Source organism: Osmerus mordax, chromosome 7, assembly GCF_038355195.1.
Source record: "Osmerus mordax isolate fOsmMor3 chromosome 7, fOsmMor3.pri, whole genome shotgun sequence".
Lineage (NCBI taxonomy): Eukaryota > Metazoa > Chordata > Actinopteri > Osmeriformes > Osmeridae > Osmerus > Osmerus mordax.
In genome coordinates, this window is record NC_090056.1 from 1342671 (window position 1) to 1363253 (window position 20583).

The window sequence follows — 20583 nt, forward strand, 5'->3', positions numbered from 1 at the left end:
TGTGGTTATTCTTTGCACCACGCACATTTACTTCAGTAAATTTATTATTATTGTTAAAACTTTGTGTCAGAAAACAGTGTCAAACAATATATTGTGGCTACGCTACGGCTTTCGTTATGGCTTGGTAGATCTCGATACACTATCAACTTTAAAAGTAGATCTTGGTTCAAAAAAGGTTGGGCACCCCTGATCTAGGACCTCCACTTGATAAAGTAAATGGCATATTTGATCAATATTCAGCAACCACATATGGTATACATACTGGCGTATGACTATTAGTTTCACTGTTACCTCTGTATGGCACAGTGGGACAACAGTGGGTGGTGGCAGCAACACCACTGTATTTCCTGTCACTGCAGAGAACAGTAATATTAGTGGTGGGCCGTTATCGGCGTTAACGCAGCGACTCTTTTCGGGTGATAAAAAAAATATTGCCGTTATCTATTCTCAAAGTCGGGTTGGGAGCTGGGTCTATACTACGCAAGCTATGATGACTTTCACCTTGATATTTTAGCGCTGATGTATACCTAGCCGAATTGCACTGTAGGGGGCGAGAACGAGTCTTCGAACCTGTGTGTGTATGCCTTGTGTATGAAATTATCACATCAAACGTGACGTGCTAACATGGATGCAGCTATGAAGCCGCCTGGTTTGCTTCAGGGAAAATGTATTTTTAAGAACCTTCCCAATGGAAACCTCGACAAGACTAAGGTATTTTGCACCTTGTGCTATGCGGAATTAGTTTACTGTAGGAGTTCTTCCAGTCTCAAATACCACATAAACGCAAAGCATCCCTTAGCTAATGCGGAAGATGCCGGGCCAAGCACTGATGTAGCGCAGATTACTTGAAACATACATATGCTTGGGTTTCCGAGCTGCTGCCACCAGGGTCTGAATAAATGCCCCCTTCCACTCCTTCCATCATGGGGCGACCCTGATAGCTGGAGAGGGCCAGCTCCTCAGCAGGAGTGAAGTCCTGTGGAGGAGGGCCCCCCCTGTTCTTTGCTTTATTTTCTTCCTGTTGGCTGCAAGCCATTTCATTGTTCTATAGGCCCTGTGTAGCTATACCAATATCCTACAAAAGGGACTGACAGGCAATTCAGCCTTGTACTTGTTGGCCTTAAAATATGTGCAGCCTACTGCTACTTACCGTTTTGAATTATGGTTTTATATTTCTTTTTTATTTGCTCCCACGATCGTTTGCCACTGCCAGGGTTGCAACAAAAATAATACAGCAACAAAAGTTTTACGTTATGGAATGCACAAGTGTACTTATGGTCACATCTTGTGCCCCAGGCACAAGATATCAATAAGTCATGTAGCTTACGTATTTACAGCGTCTGCTATTTTATGCCAGCTTGGCAGCAAAATCAACAAACTAGCTTTGTTGATTTTTGTCTGTATTATATGTCTGTATTCCTGATATGTTTGTATTACAATATTTCACGCAGAAGGAGTAGACAAAGTTTGGAAGATTATTGTCGGCTCCTCCTGCGTGAAATATGCAGCTCTTGTTTTGTCCATGTTTGCGATTGGACATACGGTGCAAACATCGCCCCTTTATATGAACGCGCACGTCTATAGATTGGAAAGATCTGGGTTGAGTTAGAGTTGATAACCGCCCTCGTGATAGCACTTATCGTGATTGCGATTGTTACGCTTCGCGTAGCCGGGTAACTGAAAGTGATCCAGAGCATGTTGATCTTGATTCGTAGTACAGGCCCCTGGGGTCAGGGCTAAAGAGAAGCTGTCCAGCTAGAGAGGGGTAGTCCAGCAAGGGGTCCTTGTTGATCTCAGAATCCTCTGTTGCATCCTCTGTTACGCTCAGCATCCTCTGTTGTTGCTCTCAGCATCCTCTGTTGAACTCTGTTGAGCAGGCCTCTGCATGACCCTCCAGACCTGTAAAAGTGAAGAAAGGGAAAAATTTTTTTTTCCTTCAATTAAGGAGAGGCGTCGCACATGTGATTGTTCAAATGAGGGTCTCACAGCGTAACGTCACATATGAGATTTCGAACATTCCAATTGAATAATTTCTATGCCACAAACGCTTTAGTATGGCTTCGAAATGTACTAAGGAGAAGGCTAATAGGTAACACGAGAATGGTAGTAGCATTGCTACGAGTATTATGCTAGCTAACTTAGCCCGGAAGCTAACTAACGCTAGCTAGCTATCGTTTTGGAAAAATAACTTGCGCTGTGGGGACCATCGGAAATATTTAGAACTCACAAGTCTAACAGTGCGTTTACACTGCAGCGACGCGAATCGCTTGCCTTCCCACAGTTCACCACGCGCGGGGGCGTATCAAACAGATTAATGTAGAATTGTAGTTCTCTAAAGTCACTTTTGTAGTTGTCATGGCCAAGTGTGCAGACTTGGGTTTACGTACTCGCAACATCGATCAAAATACCACTTGTATACAAAATACAAAACTGTTTAATAGACATACACGTTGACATGTGTAAAAACGTTTTATTATATTACTCAAAGTCTGCTAATCTGTCGATACTACCAGGGAGTTCAAGCCGGGCTACTACTGTAACTAGCTAGTTACCAGAACAAAGGTACGTAAATAATGTGACGAGAGACTGAATTTACAAAAAAAAAAACACCAGGAGCACCGACAACATCGGCAAACCTGCGCCTGGCCTCATTCTTTTTTATTAATGTCTTTGTACAAATACAGAGACTTATCGTACAGGACTGGATATGCAGCCACACAGGCGATTAGTTTCTCCTCCATCTTAACTGAAAGCTAGAAATGTTTACCATGGTTGCTACATTACGACAAACAAGAAAACACTGCCATTGGCCATCGCTAGCAAAAATTGCTCCTCATTTGCATAAAGTTGAGAAAATCTCAACTCGATCGCGTTGCGTCCCTACCCACAATGCACCACGCAAGCGATTCGCCTGGCTACATTGAAAATGAATGGAAAACATGTTGTCGCTCGCATTGCGTCGCTGCAGTGTAAACGCACCGTTAAGATTAATTGCAATAACTTTTAAAAGTTAACAATAAAATAACATTATATAACAAATCATCTTTCTAAATACTTAGCTCTCTTAGTACTCTCTGGGAAAGGGGAAGGACAAAGGGTGTTAGGTTGTGTTTTCTCGGAGATCCAAAAAAACGCGGGTTACATGTAAAAAACGAACCGTGGTTTGTGTGTTGAACAATTCGTTTTTTTGCAGTTTGGTTTTGCACCCTTAGTCACCGTGCACTCTTTTAACATGTATTGCCCGAAAACGGTATGTCACCAACTTGTTCACTCAATGTTGAAGAAGTCTCTTGTTTTACCTTATTGCTGTAAAAGTACCAAGTCAATGAAGTCAGTTGCCAGTACAAGTTCCAGACAAAATGCAACATTTATTACAGATCTGTAAGGTGCAGTTGTCTGATACGCTCAAGTTTAGCCTCTCAGAGGACTGGACCATAAATACAGGAATGAAGGGTAGTTAAATAGTATCACAATATGGGATGTTTCACTCTCACAAGAAACGTTAGGGTGTGGCATCAACATAGCCTTCGCAAGCACAGACAGAAGACGCCATATTCATGGTGCTAGATAGCGTTTGTTTAGTCTTTAGATGGTTCATAGGGATTGGTAACATTGTGACCTTGGACCTACACTGGTGTCTCAGACATTCCATAGTCGTATCTTACAAATAACTAACTTATGGCTATGCAGGCAGGCATAAACAGCATAATGACAGTTTATTAATGCTACAAGCAACATAATAAATAGGCACATTTCTCTCCTGGACATGACCATGGGTCATGTTGTCATGAACTAATATAGCAGGGTATAAATCAAACATTGTTTATTATATTCAGAACATTCAAAAAGTATAAGAGTAATCATTAGTTGCAATCTTTAATCAATGTTTAATTTAGATTCTCAATGGAAAGAGTACATTTATTGTTTTAAATTTGATTATGGTTTCTCAATTGAATAATGAAAGAACAAATGATAAACTGATGGGGGGGAGAGATATTCATTCACGTTGAGTACTGTATAATAATCTCAGTTTTAATGTATAATAATCTAACGTTAATTCTGTGTGTGTTTATAGACCATTATGGCTGTTCTGAGGTCCATCTTCAAGCACCCTTATCTGGAGCAATGGTTCCTGGCTGTGGATCTGGCCTCTGTACCCCCTCACACCCTGAACCCAGGCAGACTGAAGCTCCTATGTGGCCAATTAAGTGATGACATCCTGGACCTGCTGCAGATTAGTGCCCCCTACCTGAGAAAGCTTGGCAGGCAAGATCTTCTTAGTAGCTTTCTTAGCGCTGTATGTAAGGCTTTGCTTCGAGAGTTGGGAGAAAAGGGCTCCAAAGCACCTGTGAAGATGTCCCGAGCTATTAGAGGTTTCCTAGTCCTGCATGACTACATGGACTCCTCCCGAGTAGTGGAGGTGGTTACAGCTCTGCTGCTGCTCCCCCAGGAAGGCCTTATCACCTTCTGTGACAAAACCATGCCTACTGAGCTCAGTGTGTATGGGTGCACAGCGCTACAGGTCCTGACAGAGAGCACCTACCAGCCCTTCAAAGACCATGGTCTGTCCGTGGCTCATCTTCAGGGCCTTGGCACTCTGATGCTGTCCTGCTCCAGCCCTGCCCTCGAAGCCTACCTCCTTCAAGTCCTTATTAGTGAGCCGGGATGTGCCAAGTTAATGCACATTGAGGTGCTGCAGTACTGTCTTAAGAATCCTAGCCATTCCACCCAGACCATTGGCTCCCTACTGTTACAAAATTGTTCCACTCATCGCCTCATCTTTGAGCTGTGGTGCCTGGAGCCTGCCAACATGGAGCGACTATCTGGTCAAATGGAGGCCTTTCTTCCCTTGGTTAATACCTACCTCCTGACAGTTTGCAGAGAGGACCCTGCCAGGCCTAAAGATGGTGAGTTGTGCTTCTCTTTAAGTGGAGATGCTGATGTGACTGCTTCCCCTGCACTCTTTATTTGTTTGCATTCCAATCCAATGAGATTTTAGGACTTGTGTCAAATGAGGAGAGCCAAATAGTTGCTTACATGCAGGATGTGTGTTCTCAATAGCCCTGGAGTAAGTAAGTATGCTGTGTGCATGTGATTGAGGAATGCGCCGAGTAGATATTAAATGAATTTGCATTAAATCTGGTTGTTTTAACCAAGAATATGCTGCAAGATGGGTTTTCAACTACATTTAAGTTTCCTGTCATAGCCTAACCTGCTATTTTACAAATTTCCTGTTTATTTCCATTCATTCCCGTTAATTCCCATGGAGTTTCCAACTTAGAAAATTCCTGGAAGTTTGCAACCCTAGTCAGAAAATTGTAATAAGAAATTGTAAAAGCAATAAGGTTCCAAAGGTGCATGTAGCTTTATGTAATATAAACATTACATTGGACTCATATTGTTGTATTTGCCAAATCTATTTAACTATGAATATTATTATATTTAACTTGAACGTATCCGTTTTGGACAAATTTGTGCAGAAAATAATGTAAGGCCCAATCCCCATGTCCCCCCTTAGCCCTGAACCCTCACAGACTTACTTGACTTGAGTCTGCAAGGCGAACATGAGACAGAAATGACATGCCGTCGTGTAAATAAGATAAATAACATAAGGCCATTTAGTTTGTTTAATAAAAGAGCAAGCTATAGACCTGTTGTATAGGAAAGGTAACCTTAAATGACTTATTTTGTGATCTGGCACTATATTTAAAAAAAATATATAAAAAGATTATAATAACTTGACCTTCCAGGGGGGCGGGGGGGCCATTGGGGGGGTGGGGTTCCCCCCTAATATAATGGTAGGGGAAACTAGCGATATATTTAGAGAACGACAACTCTGCATTCATCTGTCTGACATGCCCCTGAGCGTGGTGCACTGTGGGAAGGCCAGCAATGGCAAGCGATTTGCGTTGCTGCAGTGGACACGCACCGTCGAAAAGGGTAGCCTGGTCCTAACCAGACTCTCGTACATTTCATTTGTACAGAGAGTCTGGGCTCGATCCATTGACGAGCGTTAACTTCCTTGAAGGCGGGTTCTCTGTTGAAGTTATTGAACTATATAACTATATAATAACTATATAACTATTGGATCTGCCCAGAGCCACTCTGGATCTGGCATAACCAATCGCTAGAGTTCGCCTTAGCCAACTCCTCACCACTAACGGAGCTAGATGGAGAATCAAACGAACCCCGTGGGGATCAAAGATTGTTCTTGCTTCGCCTTTAACGTCTGAATATTCGGCAGCATTGCCACAACGGACCAACTGGCTTCGCTCGCATCTTTCTCTGCCGCCATTACGGAACTACAACTCAAACTTGCGCACAACATCAACGTCATTGTTCTCAGCCACTCCCTCTGTTCGCTGATTGGACCGGTAAAAAGTTTAGAATCAGAATCAGAATGGGATTTATTAGCCATGAAAGTTTGCACAGAAAAGGAATTTGCTTTGGCAGGAAGGTGCATACAATAAACATATAGGGACCTAAAATTTTAATATGGCTATATCTATACTAAGGGTACATAAACTAGCAGTACTAAGTGGGTACATAAACTAGCAGTACTAAGTGGGATTAGAATTGAATTAAATATACAATAAAATAAAATATAAGTTGCCGTAAATTACAATATAAAAATACAAATATTACAAAAAATACAAATGTACAAGATACAATTTTGTAATTTACCGGAGACATCTGACTAATATATCTAAAGCCCAGATGCAGTACAGAAGCAAAATGAAAATTGAGCGGAAGTACGTAGGAGGGCAGAGCCAGGCTATGAAAAGGGTGCATAAAGGGCTCAAAAAAACCCTTGCCTACTTGACGATTTGACTGTGGGACAGCCCTAAAAGCCCTCACAGACTTAGCGAGATTGTCCCTCAAAGTCTGCGAGTCTGTGAGGGTAAATTCCAGATTGATTCTCCGGCCGTCTTTTCTGAGGGGAAAAAGCTGTTTGTCCCGCGCATTGATTCAGATCGTGCATGGAGAGGGGGCTATTCACAGACACGGTCCGTTGTAGTGAGAGACTGCTCGCTTTCGCTCTTTTTGGCATTACGGATTCGTATTGAGCTGTGAGTAGGTCACCACGCGGATGGCATGACTGCGCATCAGCCAATCGGAACGCTCGTACTGTCGTTGCCGTTAAATAATAGCCAGTAACGTCTTTTACATATTTACAGAACAATTGCTATACCGTGATATATACCATAACCGTGATATAAAATTACTCATACCGTGATAGAAGATTTTGGCCATATCGCCCACCCCTAGTGCAAAGGAGGAATTTTTATTTTGTTTGACATGGCAAACCGTGGTTACATCTTTCAGGCTGTTTTCAGAAGATGCGATTTGCACCAACAACTTGACACAACTTGAACCATAATCAGGCCAGGTACAGTTCAATGTAGTCAGTACAAAAATACTGGGTGTTAAAACTCATATCTAGGATAAGTCAAGAAAGCCGTATCCTGGAATTTGATTGAGTGCGAATATTGTTTTCTTTTTCTTTTCTTCACTGCGGTGAAATAACGGGTGCTCATCATTCTAATAATTAACACAAAACAATCACACCTCTCTTAAGGCATGAAAAGGTCTAAAATCTTTAAGGCCGAATATCTGGGCTATCCAGGTTTATCAACATTCAGCTATGCGTATCTTCAACTATTTTAAGATTTCAATGTATGGTACATCATTTGAAAGCTTACAATCTGCACTTCCACTATCTGTAAAAAACTTAGAAATGACATTGGCCGACAACTTTTCACCAGACTGTCACAAATATAAATGTTCACCAAGTTCGTTACAGGGCTCCAGACTAACTTTTTTTAGGAGCAGTTTGGCACAGGGAGAAAATGTAGGGGCACACATTAAATCAACCTGCAATGCAATTTTTCACATTTTTTCACATTTTACAAGATGATTGAAGAAAATGACAATTATCGTAACCATATTTTTTTATAAGTTGAACATAAATGACATGGAAAGACTTTTTTTTAATCTACACAGTTCAAAACCAGAGGCAGACCATTAAAATCGCCTGTTTTCCATTAAGTAAAACTTTTTCATGCATTCCTAGTCCAGGGCCTCCTGGTCTGGTCCATCGATGGCCACCTTGCAACACATCCAAGCTGGTGGTGATGTTTCTGATTGGCTGGTATTTACTCTGTATAACTGGAGGCAGCTATGAACTTGGCAGAAATCTGTGACTCGTTCATTAATTGTATATAGCGGGACAAATTATCCCTTCTCAGCGTGAGAAGTGGTTGAAATGCGTGAGAAATACAAGCTGTTGCATGAGAAATGGGTGAAATGCGTGTCTCATGGCAGGAGACTTGAGAGCCCTGTGACAAAGTTACCGCATAGTAACATGACTTGCTACCTTTTAACTGGCTGTAAGTAGCATGATTTGCTGCTTTTCCACTGCCTGTAATAATATTTCTGCACCCTCTTTCACTTGCCTTCATGACCATCTTCCTCGCAAACTCGCCTTTTAGAAGTTTCTTTTAGTAAGAAATCACTTACTCAACAAGCCATATCTGCAAAGCTTAAACTTAGAAAAAAAACTTTTGCAATCTAGCTCACCAGCATTGCTAACTAACTAAACTAAGCTGTAAAACCTAAATGTATTCACTGATGGGATGTAATGTCAATTTAGGAAACCTTAAGGGCTCGACAATGACGATGGCCCGGGGCCAGTAAAAAGTAACGTCGGGACAGTTAAACTAGCAACTCACTGGCCCGATCGGGCCACTGCAAATTATTGATTGAAAAAAAAATCGCATTGTAAAAGTTAACATCCTTCATATGTTTTGCTATCTGCTAAATGCATAAATAACTTTGCAGCTCGTGGGGCGCACATTTGGCAAATCAAGAGTTGAGGAGTGACGAGTGGTTGTCAAATTGTAATTCTCTAATCTCGATAAATTTTTTAACAACTGGCGCGAGACAATAAAGTGAAGATGGCAGCAAAGTAGAGCTACGAGCTCAAACGGAAGCAACGTTTTTTATGGAACGAAGATGCACTGTGTCGTCTGTCGTATGTTCCCGTCTAAAGTAGACAAAAGTGGATATTTTTACATTTTACAGAGGCACCGACAATTTTCGAAAACAATACCTGACCAGCCATGCTAGCAGACAGCACCTGGTTTTCGTGACAGCTAAGCGGATGGTTGACAATCCATCTTCCAGGCCGTTGACCATGCTGGTCAGGAATTTAAATGTAGATGCCCATCGTGTTATTGCACGATTTATAACAACAGCATATCACGTAATTAAGACGGGCCAGCCGTTCGCCTCGTTCCCCCAGGCTATTGAGAACTGCTGCAGAAGAATGGTGTCGACTTGGGTACTTAGTATCATACTGATGAAATGCTATGGAAGCTTTTATATATTAGCATTGAGGGACCAGAAGTTTCAGTTTCAGCCAGAGTTGTGCAGAGATGGCTGTCAGCAGGGAAGAGAGCACGTCACGTTTGAGGTTAAAAGTCAATTGTTTTGCTGACTATTACCTTTTAATTTTTTAACTCTAGAAATGTGATTTCACTTTTGTTCTTTTTATATCCAGGATGTGTTTAATAAATGGTTAAACATGTTAACAGAATAACACAACTTATAAGTCTTTGGTTTTGTTGTAACAATGATAAATTACAACTTTGGGGGGGGCCAGTAAAAATTGTCTTGGGGCCAGTAAGTTTCAAACCCACTGGCCCGGTGGGGCCAGTGCCAAAAAATGTTAATGTTGAGCCCTGCTTAAGAAATTGGAAATGCTTGGATGCAAAAGAAACCATATTTACCCTGTTGAACAGCCACAAAATATCAGAATGCCGCTCTTTTCTTCTTCCTTGGCGGTTTAGGCAGAGAACTTCCCAGAGCACTGTGCTAATTTCGATACAGCGCCACCAAATGGCTTAATGCCGCAATTGTAGTTACAAACTACAGAAATCCATAGAGAGCGACGCTTGTTAGAAGATTGTGTTTTCCAAGAAGACACAAGAGTTTTGTCAAGAGATGGAGGCAGAGGTTGCACCAATATTTACGGAGGTGGCCGCCTCTGAATTCTGTATGCAGAAAAAAACATGCATACTAAGTTTAATTTGTTAATGTTCTGCAGTGCAAACCAAGGTGTTGAAGGCACTGAAGCAGTCCCTCTTGGCCCCGCTGTGCACCTCCGTGCTTAGTGAGGAGATAAGAGACTCTGTGGTTCAGCATGTGGAGACTCTGGCTAGTCTTGTCAAGCTGGCAGCTAAAGTTAAGGACATTAGCAATCTCATCTCCAACCTACCTGCTGTCCTGCAGAGAGAAGGCATCTGTGAATGGTAACATGCGTCAAAATACATTGATTACCCAATTCAACAGACAGTGCACAGACATGTTCTATGGTGCGTACTCGCCGTGAGGCAGAGATTAATTATTTCTGCATATTGTTTGTTTTCATTGCAGGTTGCAGCTGATTGATGCTGTCGGTGATAAGCTGACAACAGTTTCTACAGAGGAGCAAGACTCCTGGAAGAAGTCTATCCTTAGTGTTTCCCTAAAGTGGTTGATCTCCTCTTTCTGCCAGCGTAAAGAGAAGGTAAAAGTCTCATCGGCCCAGGAGGGTGCTGTTCTGGAGAGACTGGCTGGGATGTTGGTGAGTTATTTATCGGTTATAGTATGCAGGTTCCTCAGCAATATATTATTTTTTATGAAAAAGGTTGGACAACAAGATAGGAGGATGTTCAGGAGGAATATATGAACACCAGGGGTCTCATCAGGGTTCCCGCAGGGTCTTAAAGTCTTAAAAAATCTAAAATTCTGAACTTTAAATTTAAGGCCTTAAAACGTCTTAAAAACTGCCATATTTTCATCCAAGATCTTAAATTTCATTTAGTCAGGTCTTAAAAAGGTTTTACCCTCGTTCATTTCCAGAACAGCTGGCCGCAGAAAGTTATGACAAAGTAGCAAAAAAGTATTGAGTCGCAGCCTACAAAGCGGAGCTCTACAAACGAAACCAGCAGAACGCTGCCGTCAGAACGTTGGTTCGGTGTGTTGTAGTTCTTTCTGGGGGATATTGGTGTTGATATGTACACGGTGATAAAACTACAAATCCTGTTTATAAATGCAATACCTGCCGGCGAAATACGTCTGCTCAGAGTTTGTTAAAGTTCAGCTACGTGTGGAAAATGGGAAAGTGTACTTTCAATGAGACATGGCTAGATCACTGCTATTTCTGCTGTTGGTTACAAGAGGTACCCAGCTCCAGGTACAAGACTCGCTGCAAACTTTGCCCAAAAAATATTTTAAAATTACTAATGTGATTGTTTTATCTGTAAATTAAATGAATGCTTTTTCAATGACTGAATTCATTGAAATAAAATGTTTGTTTTTTTCAGAATTTCTTTGATTTGAATATTTTTTGGGGTAATGCGTCGTGTAGGTCTTAAATTTCAATCTTTATGGTCTTAAAATGTCTTAAAAAGGTCTTAAATTTGACTTGCTGGGTGGGGGCTTGATCAGCCCACAATTTCCAGAAAGAATGTGTGTGGGTCTCGCCAAGCTGTTCATGTGTCAAGGGGCAGGATGAGTCTGCCCGCGCTGTGGAGCAATTCATTTTAATTGGGTGTGCTTTGCCTTCGGCAAGGGCACAACCTTGCCTTCGGCAAGGTTTGTTCTCTCACATATACATTATTATTAGTGTGTTTGCTGCAAGCAAAAACACTATTGTTATTCTGCATACTTATTGTTGGAATGCTGCTTCAGCATTCCAAGTATTGTTCTTTGAATCATTCATTTCATTTAGTCATTTAGCAGACGCTCTTATCCAGAGCGACTTACAGTAAGTACAGGGACATTCCCCCGAGGCAAGTAGGGTGAAGTGCCTTGCCCAAGGACACAACGTCAGCTGGCATGACCGGGAATCGAACTGGCAACCTTCGGATTACTAGCCCGACTCCCTCACCGCTCAGCCAACTGACTCCCTGAATCTTTATTCAACTTATTATTATTTATCTTCTATTTCTTCCGTGGCACCTTTCAGCGCCTTCAAATCTTCAGCTATTAAAACCGTTCAGCTATCAAAAAATTCAGCAGTTTCAGGCCATGGGTGCTATGACTTTTCAGCTTTGTACCGCTTATGCTTGAATTAATATAAATCAATATTCATAATATTTTTAACATGGGTTTCCAATGGAGTTTTCTTTCAAATCCTCTCAAACTTGACTTGAAAATCCACCACCGCGGCACAGCCCCGCAGTAGCGGACTGGCCATCGGGAGCACCGGGAGAAGAATAACGATGGAAAACCAGGCTAAGAAACGTAAGGGTGGGGCTGAAAAATTGAGACAATTTTTATTTTACACTAAAGCTCCAAAAATATTTTGCGCTCAAATAAAGGCCCAAAAATTTGGCTCGCGCACGCTATCTAACTCCCGAATTAGCATCACATCAAGCATTGCATGCATTAACAGGTTAGCTGTGGTGGCGTATACAGGGGCCAGTTCTGGTGGGCAGGTCTGGATCAGATCCAGGGCCTCTTTTTACTCCCACGTATACGTAAACCACCTCCGTGGATGCGGGGGTCGCAAGTCACTGGCACCATTATTTTAGGGGTCATGGGCTGAAAAGTTTGAGAACCCCTGGTCTACTGTACTGTAGTAGTACAATTTACCGGGGAAGCTTCTCCACACAGGGCTATATCGCATTTTGCGTTGTTGCTGACAATGATCGCTACCAGTGAACTTTTTATGAATGAGGGATTTTCCCCTTAATAAATGTCAAGCTTATTTACGTTTTTGGGGGCATATTTTCAGTTAGCAGATGGTACTGTTTGAATCGCGATTCCATCTTCTACTGCCGGTAACGTCGTAGAATAATCTTCAAAGGGGGTTCTTGCTTAATGAATGAATGCAATATGAGTAGGCTAAATGCCTGAAAATATCACGAGAAGGGAAAAACTTAAAAGGACGTTTAAGTCATAGAGATTAGGTCAATTTTTACACCGGTCTGCCAAAATTATTCGTTTTGATTCAGCTATGGGGCTGCCTCTTGCAGGGGAAATGAGAAGACATCTATTTCATTCTACACTTCACTTGTATTTTGAGTTGTAAATGAGCAGCAAAAAAAAGCTGCTTTTAAATCTATAATCTTTATAAATAATAAGTATGCATTTTTATATAAAATATACAGAAATATCAGTTGTAAAAATGTCATTAAAAAACGGATCCCTGTGCAAACGACGCAAGCAAGCACACCCTACAATTTCCCCAGAAATTGTACCCTCTCTAGTTCAATCATATTTTGACATATGAAGCTGAAATTGCGTATTGTACTTCAGAATGATGTCATCTTAAAGCCAATGAGGGTTGATAAACCATCAGTCAAAATTATATTTGATATTGAGGAAATGTGTACATTGATATAAATACACCCCTTTCAGCCATTTTGTATTGAATTTGTTTTTAATTCCGAAACTATAGACAGACATGTATTCTACACGTCTACCAAGTTTGAAGACAATTGGACTTACGAATCAGGAGGAGATCTGTTTTGTAGGTTTACCCAAATTTTCACTTTACAGCAAAATCTATCATGGCGGACCATATGGGTCCTTTAGGCTTTTCTGTTCCCCAAATAAGGTATGTATACCAATTTTCAGGCATTTTGGAGAAATGGGGCGCAAACAGACTTTGGGCATGTCTTATAGCGCCACCTATGGGCATTTGTGGACCATTAGCGGTCAGGGAGTAGTGAGTGACCTGTTGTATCATTGGGCTAAATTTAAAAAAATATGGTAAAGGACTTTTTGAGCTATTGAGCCATTTCACAGAGAAGAGGAAAAATAATAAGAGTACTAACAAAAATAATAGGTTTTCTTCTAGTGGAGGAACCCTAATAACTGATGTATTGAAAACTAAATGCACAGCCTTAAAGGGGATACATATTGCTACACACCAATCAACAAAGGTTTAAAACATTATTAGTATCCATACAAAATCAAATAGACAAATTTCAATTTATATGATATACTGTATTTCTTCAATTAAATGATGCAGCATTTATTACACAATGATCATTAAATCGAGGGCGGCGTTTATTCGAGGGTGGTGTTTAATTAGTAAGAGAGATTTTGTGAATTGTAGCTGCGGTGCGGCCATAGACAAAGAATAGACAAGGAGGTCCAACACAAAGCCTAGTATAAAATTGACATTGTGTAGAAATCTGAAGCAGCATGCTGAATCTTCTTACACTAGCTTTCAAACAGAAAGCTGTGCAGAAAGCATTCACCAGCAGCAAAAGATATGTAGCACGCGACTTGGGGTTGATGAAAGGCGAATTTGTGAGTGGTGAAGTCAGCTACCTCGCTATATTGTACATGTAATTGTCGCAATTACATTATTTATAATTTGTTTTCAACCAATGTCATAATTTAGAATTATATAATTGCATTCAGTATTATTAACCTGTTAAGGAGTAGCGTCGCACATGTGATCGTTCAAATGCGGGTCTCACAGCGTAACGTCGCACATGTGCGATTCTGAACATTCCAACCGACTATTTTCCGATATACAAAAACTATCTGACAAATGCTATAGTATGGCTTCAAAATTTACAATTAGGAGGCTAACAAGTAACACTAGCAGGTAGTAGCATTGCTACGAGTATTATGCTAGGATGCTAGGTAACGGATGCTAACTAAAGCTAGCTAGCTTCCGTTTTGGAAAAATAACTCACTCTGGTGGAAGCGTCGGAAATATTTAGAACTCACGCATCTAGGGGTTTTAAGTGACTTTATTTTGAAGGCCTTGGAACGCTTGTGAGTGAGAGTCGACAAGCTAAAAGCCAGCGAAGCACGGACAATTTAATGCTCAGATAAAAGTTTAAGGTTGTTATAGCTGATGTTAGCGATCTAAGGAAACCTCTCTTCCCTTGTGTACAGCATGCAGCCAATGAGGTATGTTGTTGTGTGTCTGTGTTTTACTTTGGTGAACGTTATTTACATGATGCGCATGTCATTGTATGTTCATATTAAGCTAATGTGGTCTTTATTTTCTCGTTACTGTGGGTTTAGTTTTCATGGTGGATTTGGAGAAGGTTCAAATAAACCTGTAGCAAGAAAGCCACTTGTGTCTGCCAGTGCTTCGAGGGAATTATAGTACACGTGATTTACTTGTGTAATAAATACTGTGTTTTAATTGAACCTGTTAAATAACCATTTTCTGTTTTTTTTTTTTGGTGCAGCGTTTAATAGAGGGCGGCGTTTATTACACAATGTTCATTTTTGGTGCAGGGTTTAGGCTATTTGAGTGCAGCGTTTATTTGAGGGCGGCGTTTAATCAGAGAAATACGGTAATTGGCCAAAATCTGATCTCAACAGATATATCGTATCGGAATGTAATACATAGATCCCAAAAATATTGTTGGGGTAAAGAAATGGTTGGAGTTGCGGTTAATTAAAACGTAATTATTGTGGTTGACGATCTAGTCACTTCTACTAGAAGGTCCATAGTGTAAAGCATGTACTTTGTAAATACAAACACATGCAAAAAAAATGACATTGGATAGTATGTCTGAAGATCCTTGATGGATCTTCATGAAGAATGTAATTGCATCGTTAGTGAAAATAAGTGGAACATGACTGATACATAGCTAATTAACTGTCAAACTATATTTGTACACAACAACCCTTGACACTAGCTATTAGATGGTGAACATTAACACTCAATAAGTTACTTAAGCAAACAAGTAAGTTGGAATAGAAGCTACTGTTAGATATGTGTCCATATCAAGGTCGAAAATGGTAATACGGGTGCTCCGATCAGGTTTATTGGGTCTGATCAACAATTGCTTGTAGCAGTATCGTCCGATACCGATAATGTGGTCCATTTAGAGGCAACTTAAACCATAGAAGCCTATGGTTGGCTATTGCCAACATCTTAGAGCTTAAAAAATATAGCTTTCCTGTTGTTTAAGTTACAGAACCAGAACAGTCTTTATAAATTGACTATAAAAACTAAAAAGTATAAAAACTGAAGCAAAATTGTCTAATATATATATATATATATATGTTATCTATATATCTTAATTGGGCATTTGAGCATTTCAAATGATTGCTCAGCCCTTACCGACACTAGTAAGCTGTCGCCATTTTAAAAACTGCGTGAGCTCTCCAACTTCTCAGGTTCAAAAATGCTTTTAACTTTAAATTCAATCAAATGCTTGTGCGACACATATAAATCCACAATGTTTGTAGTAGAGTGACATTTGAAAGGTATAGAGTTTGGTGATTCTGAATTGTCACAGACTTAAAGATCCTGTAAAGTGGAATTGAAAATTAGTTTTAAGTAGGGCTGCAACAACGCATCGATTAAAATCGATTATTAAAAGCGTTGGCAACGAATTTCATTATCGATTCGTTGTGTCGCACGATTATTACGCCACTCAATATGTCGCGGAGATGTTTGAGTATTTAAAAAATAAAAAAATTAGTTGAGTGTGGAGCGGAGGTAGAGGAAAGGCCATCGGAGAGATGTTGTTGAGTAACATTGTTCTGAAACACATGGCGGAGGCAGAGAAATCAGTCCGACCCAAGTCATCCAAGGTGTGGGAGCATTTCACACTAAATACATCGAAACAGTGTGTTAATTGACCGAGGTGAAGTTAGTTTCATATTCGACATTTGTCTCACATTCGGAAGACGCTACTTTGCAGCATCGCGTTAGGGACCGGGTGAAAACAACCCATACCATTTTGAAAAATTGTATGGGTTTAGGAATGTAAAACCTCAAACAGACACCAGAGTATCTTAACAATATCTGGTATACTTCCACAGCCTTTACTTTTTCAATTAAGTTTCAAATAAAATGATAGAAAATCACTAATTTTGAAAATGGCTTAATCCTCGCAAATCTTAACTTTTTTCAAAATTGTCAAACAATCTTAAATATAAACCAGATTATTCTAGTAAAGTCTGGCCTACTTCCACAACATTTCAATTTTCAATCAAATTTTTTACAAAACTCAAATAAATTGCTCATCTTTGAAAATAGCATTAAATCCACGCTAATATTAATAACTTTTTCAAAATTGTGTGCCTGTTTGTGCACATTCTGAAGATTTTTTGCACTGTGAATTTGCACTCTCCGTTCTGTTTTTGAATAAAGGGTTGGAAATTCTGCCTACCTACGACCCAGATAATGGATGCTACGTCAAGCCGAACAAAACAGTATAGAATTAGAATGTATGTGTGTGAATGAGTGAAACATACAGATGCATATAAATGAAATGTTCCCCTGAGCTGTAACACAGGAGTAAAAATGGACACCAGAGACAGAAGACAGTGATCTCTCCAACTACTTCTAGCACATTAGCTACCATTTCACCAATATACCATCATTCTACACAGAGTAGCCTAATATCAAGTTAGCGGTTTGCACTAACTCATAGCAGAGATACCTCTGGAAAAATTATCTAGTATAATTATAACAAGCACACAGAACTGAGTGATGAACTGCTGGCGGCGATGGATGGTCTAGGTGCGACCGGAGGAGGAACGGCCGGGAGGGCGATGCTCGGTACGGCTCCGCACTGCAAGAGAAGCCATGTGTCCCTGAACCCCGTTTGTCTCTGGTCCATGTTAAAACTATCCGCTGTAAAATGGTCACTGCAGAGGCGGATGTTGGAGTTTATCCGAAGCTCGCCATCAGCTTGGCTCTTCACAAAATCAATCCACCTATTTTTCCTTTCCTCATCAATAGGGAAATTAAATAGCGTTGCAGCGCAGCTGAAGTTCTTGCATCCAGGGAAGATGCAGTTGCGGGTGGAGGGAGACATCCTGAAGCTAGACAGCTAGCTGATGTAGGCTACAATAACAGTACAGCAGGAGGAGCCATTCAGTGATCTGACGTAGATAGGGCATTTTTTGGCTCTGCCCATTTAAACCTGATCTGAAAATGGAAGAGAAACTGTTCTACAATCTAACTCCACATTTCAGTGCGACAAAGTTTTCGCGCTTTGCACATGCTTTCAGGAACTCATTTCACACGTATATAATGTACTGAGAAGCAAATCATGGAATTTGCTTCACAGGATCTTTAAAGAAGTTGGTATTTGCTCAAATTGTCTATAATCAAGTATCAAATTGATACAGATTTAGTTGGGGGGTTAACCTGTCCACACTAATATGGGAGTATTGTGGACACAGATTTTTTCTTTTTCATCCATGTTTAATTCTTCCTGTAACGTTTTGAATGATTTGATTAGGGTTCACCGACATGTTACAAACGTCACACTACACTGTGCAGGTTCACTGTACAGGGTTCGTATGGTCATGAAAAACCTGGAAAAGTCAAGGAATTTTAAAATGGTTATTTCCAGGCCTGGAAAAGTGCTTGAAAATTAAAATCCCAAAAGTTTTGGAGAAGTCATGGAAAGTTGTATAATCATATTTTCATGTTGTTCATTTAGGCTGAGTTTTAAATAATTCACATGCTTTTAAAAGAAATACGCTCAAAATATAAGCAGGCATACACTCATACTAACTGAAAAGGGGGAGTCTGTTGGCTGAGCGGTGAGGGAATCGGGCTAGTAATCCGAAGGTTGCCAGTTCGATACCCGGTCATGCCAACTGACGTTGTGTCCTTTGGCAAGGCACTTCACCCTACTTGCCTCGGGGGAATGTCCCTGTACTTACTGTAAGTCGCTCTGGATAAGAGCGTCTGCTAAATGACTAAATGTAATGTAAATGAAAAGTTCAATGGCCATAGCAACAGTAACTCAGGGAAGCACGCGGGATAATTCAAAATGCCTGGAAAGTGTACATTTAATCATGCATGGCTACGAATGGAAAAGTACATGTCATGGGTTACAACAGACAAAGACCCGGGACGAGCAAAATGTTGGTTGTGTGGTGGAAAAACATTCAACATTTCAAACATGGGAGAGGCGGCATTAACTAGCCATTCCAAAGGTAGCAAACATCAGAGCGCTGCTGCTAGCGAAGCTACAGCAACACCCATCACCGGCTTTATCACCACAGCGAGGTCAACTGCTACGCTGAGCAGCACGTCTCTCTCTTTGGCTACCAAGCAGGCGTCGATAACCAATGCTGTAAAAAAATTAGTCCTAACTGCGGAGGTAATGTGGGCACTGAAGGTGGCTAATTCTCATGATTCTTTTAAATCATCCGAAGATGCCAACCTGCTCTTTCAACGAATGTTCCCCGATAGCCAGATTGCAACACAATTTGCTTGTGGCGAAAGCAAATGCGCATATCTCTGCTCGTTCGGGCTCGCTCCCCACTTCAAGAGTCTCACGTTGATCCAACGTGATGAAGCAAAGGGCCTATGTAATGCTATTTGACGAAAGCCTGAACCACTATTTACAGTCCAAACAGATGGATTTGCATGAGAGGCTATGGGATGTCGCCGATGTGAAGACCAAATACATTGTCTCTGAGTTCATGGGCCATTCATCTGCCCTTGATGTCGTTGGGAAAATGACCAACCTGCTGTCAGAGATTGCAGTCAACAACCTTATCCAAATCTCTATGGACGGCCCGAATGTGAACTGGAAAGTGTTCGAAATACTCCAAAAGAGTGTGCAAAAGGATGTGGGAAAGTCGCTTTTCAACATCTGTTTGTTTGGGTTGCATATACTCCACAACGCATTCAGAGATGGATGCAAATCTACAGATTGGTAAGTTGAACACGCACTCTCCAGAATTTACTGGCTGTTCCACAACTCCCCTGCTCGTCACAAAGATTTTGTGACGGCAACTGGTTGCAGCACCAACATGCTTTGATTTTGTAATCACCGATGGATCGAAAATGTCAACGAGTCAGAACGAGGAATGCTGCTCTGGCTGCACGTAAAAGCCTACATTGAGATGGTAGGAAAAGGTGAACTACCCAATCCAAAGGTGAAGTCATTTGAGGCTCTGAAGGACCGCTGTGCAGATCCTCTCTTCACCGTGAAAGTGGCAATCTTCAATAGCGTTGCAAGAGAAGTCACTCCATTCCTCACCGCCTACCAAACAAACAAACCCATGCTTCCCTTCCTCAGTGAGGACATGTTCAAACTTTCTCTGTACTGTACCTGATCAAAATTAAAATGTTAAATATTTGAAATTAATCAATATTTTCATGTCAATATTTGAAGGGCTCATGGGACGATTTCTAAAGGAAAAAACCCTGAGGGAGGCCACACTGAAGCTCCTCCATGTTGCTTTTCAGGACAGCAGTCTGCACAAAGATTCTTTCAAGATTTACATTGGATTTGCAGCAGAAACCACCCTAAACCAACTCAAGTCTTCCAAGAAGATTTCAGAGAGGCAGGTGCTGGAGATCAAGATGGACTGTAAGAATCTCTTGATCACTCTGACTGAAAAGCTGCTGAAAAAGGGTCCAGTGCATCACCAACTGGTGAGAATCATGCAGTGCCTTGACCCAAGACATATGGCTGTGTCCAATGATCTGTGCGTGCCCCAAATGAGAAGAATGTCGCACACACTTGTTGTGGCCAAACATGTAGACGAGTCAGTGTGCGATGACCTCCTCAGTTCAGTGAGTTTTGTGACTCAGCTGCTCTTCAGGCCAATTTCGGGTGGACACCC

At 41.0% G+C, this 20583-nt stretch overlaps 1 protein-coding gene across 3 annotated transcripts in view; it reads left to right on the top strand.

The window, feature by feature from the left end:
- urb1 (URB1 ribosome biogenesis homolog) overlaps positions 1–20583 on the top strand; it is a 76605-nt gene that overhangs the window by 18484 nt on the left and 37538 nt on the right. For all 3 annotated transcript variants that reach the window (XM_067239879.1, XM_067239880.1, XM_067239881.1), the window contains 3 exons: positions 4076–4907; positions 10109–10313; positions 10438–10627. In XM_067239879.1, the coding sequence (XP_067095980.1) occupies positions 4076–4907; positions 10109–10313; positions 10438–10627 (1227 nt within the window). The remainder of the gene's footprint in view (positions 1–4075; positions 4908–10108; positions 10314–10437; positions 10628–20583) is intronic.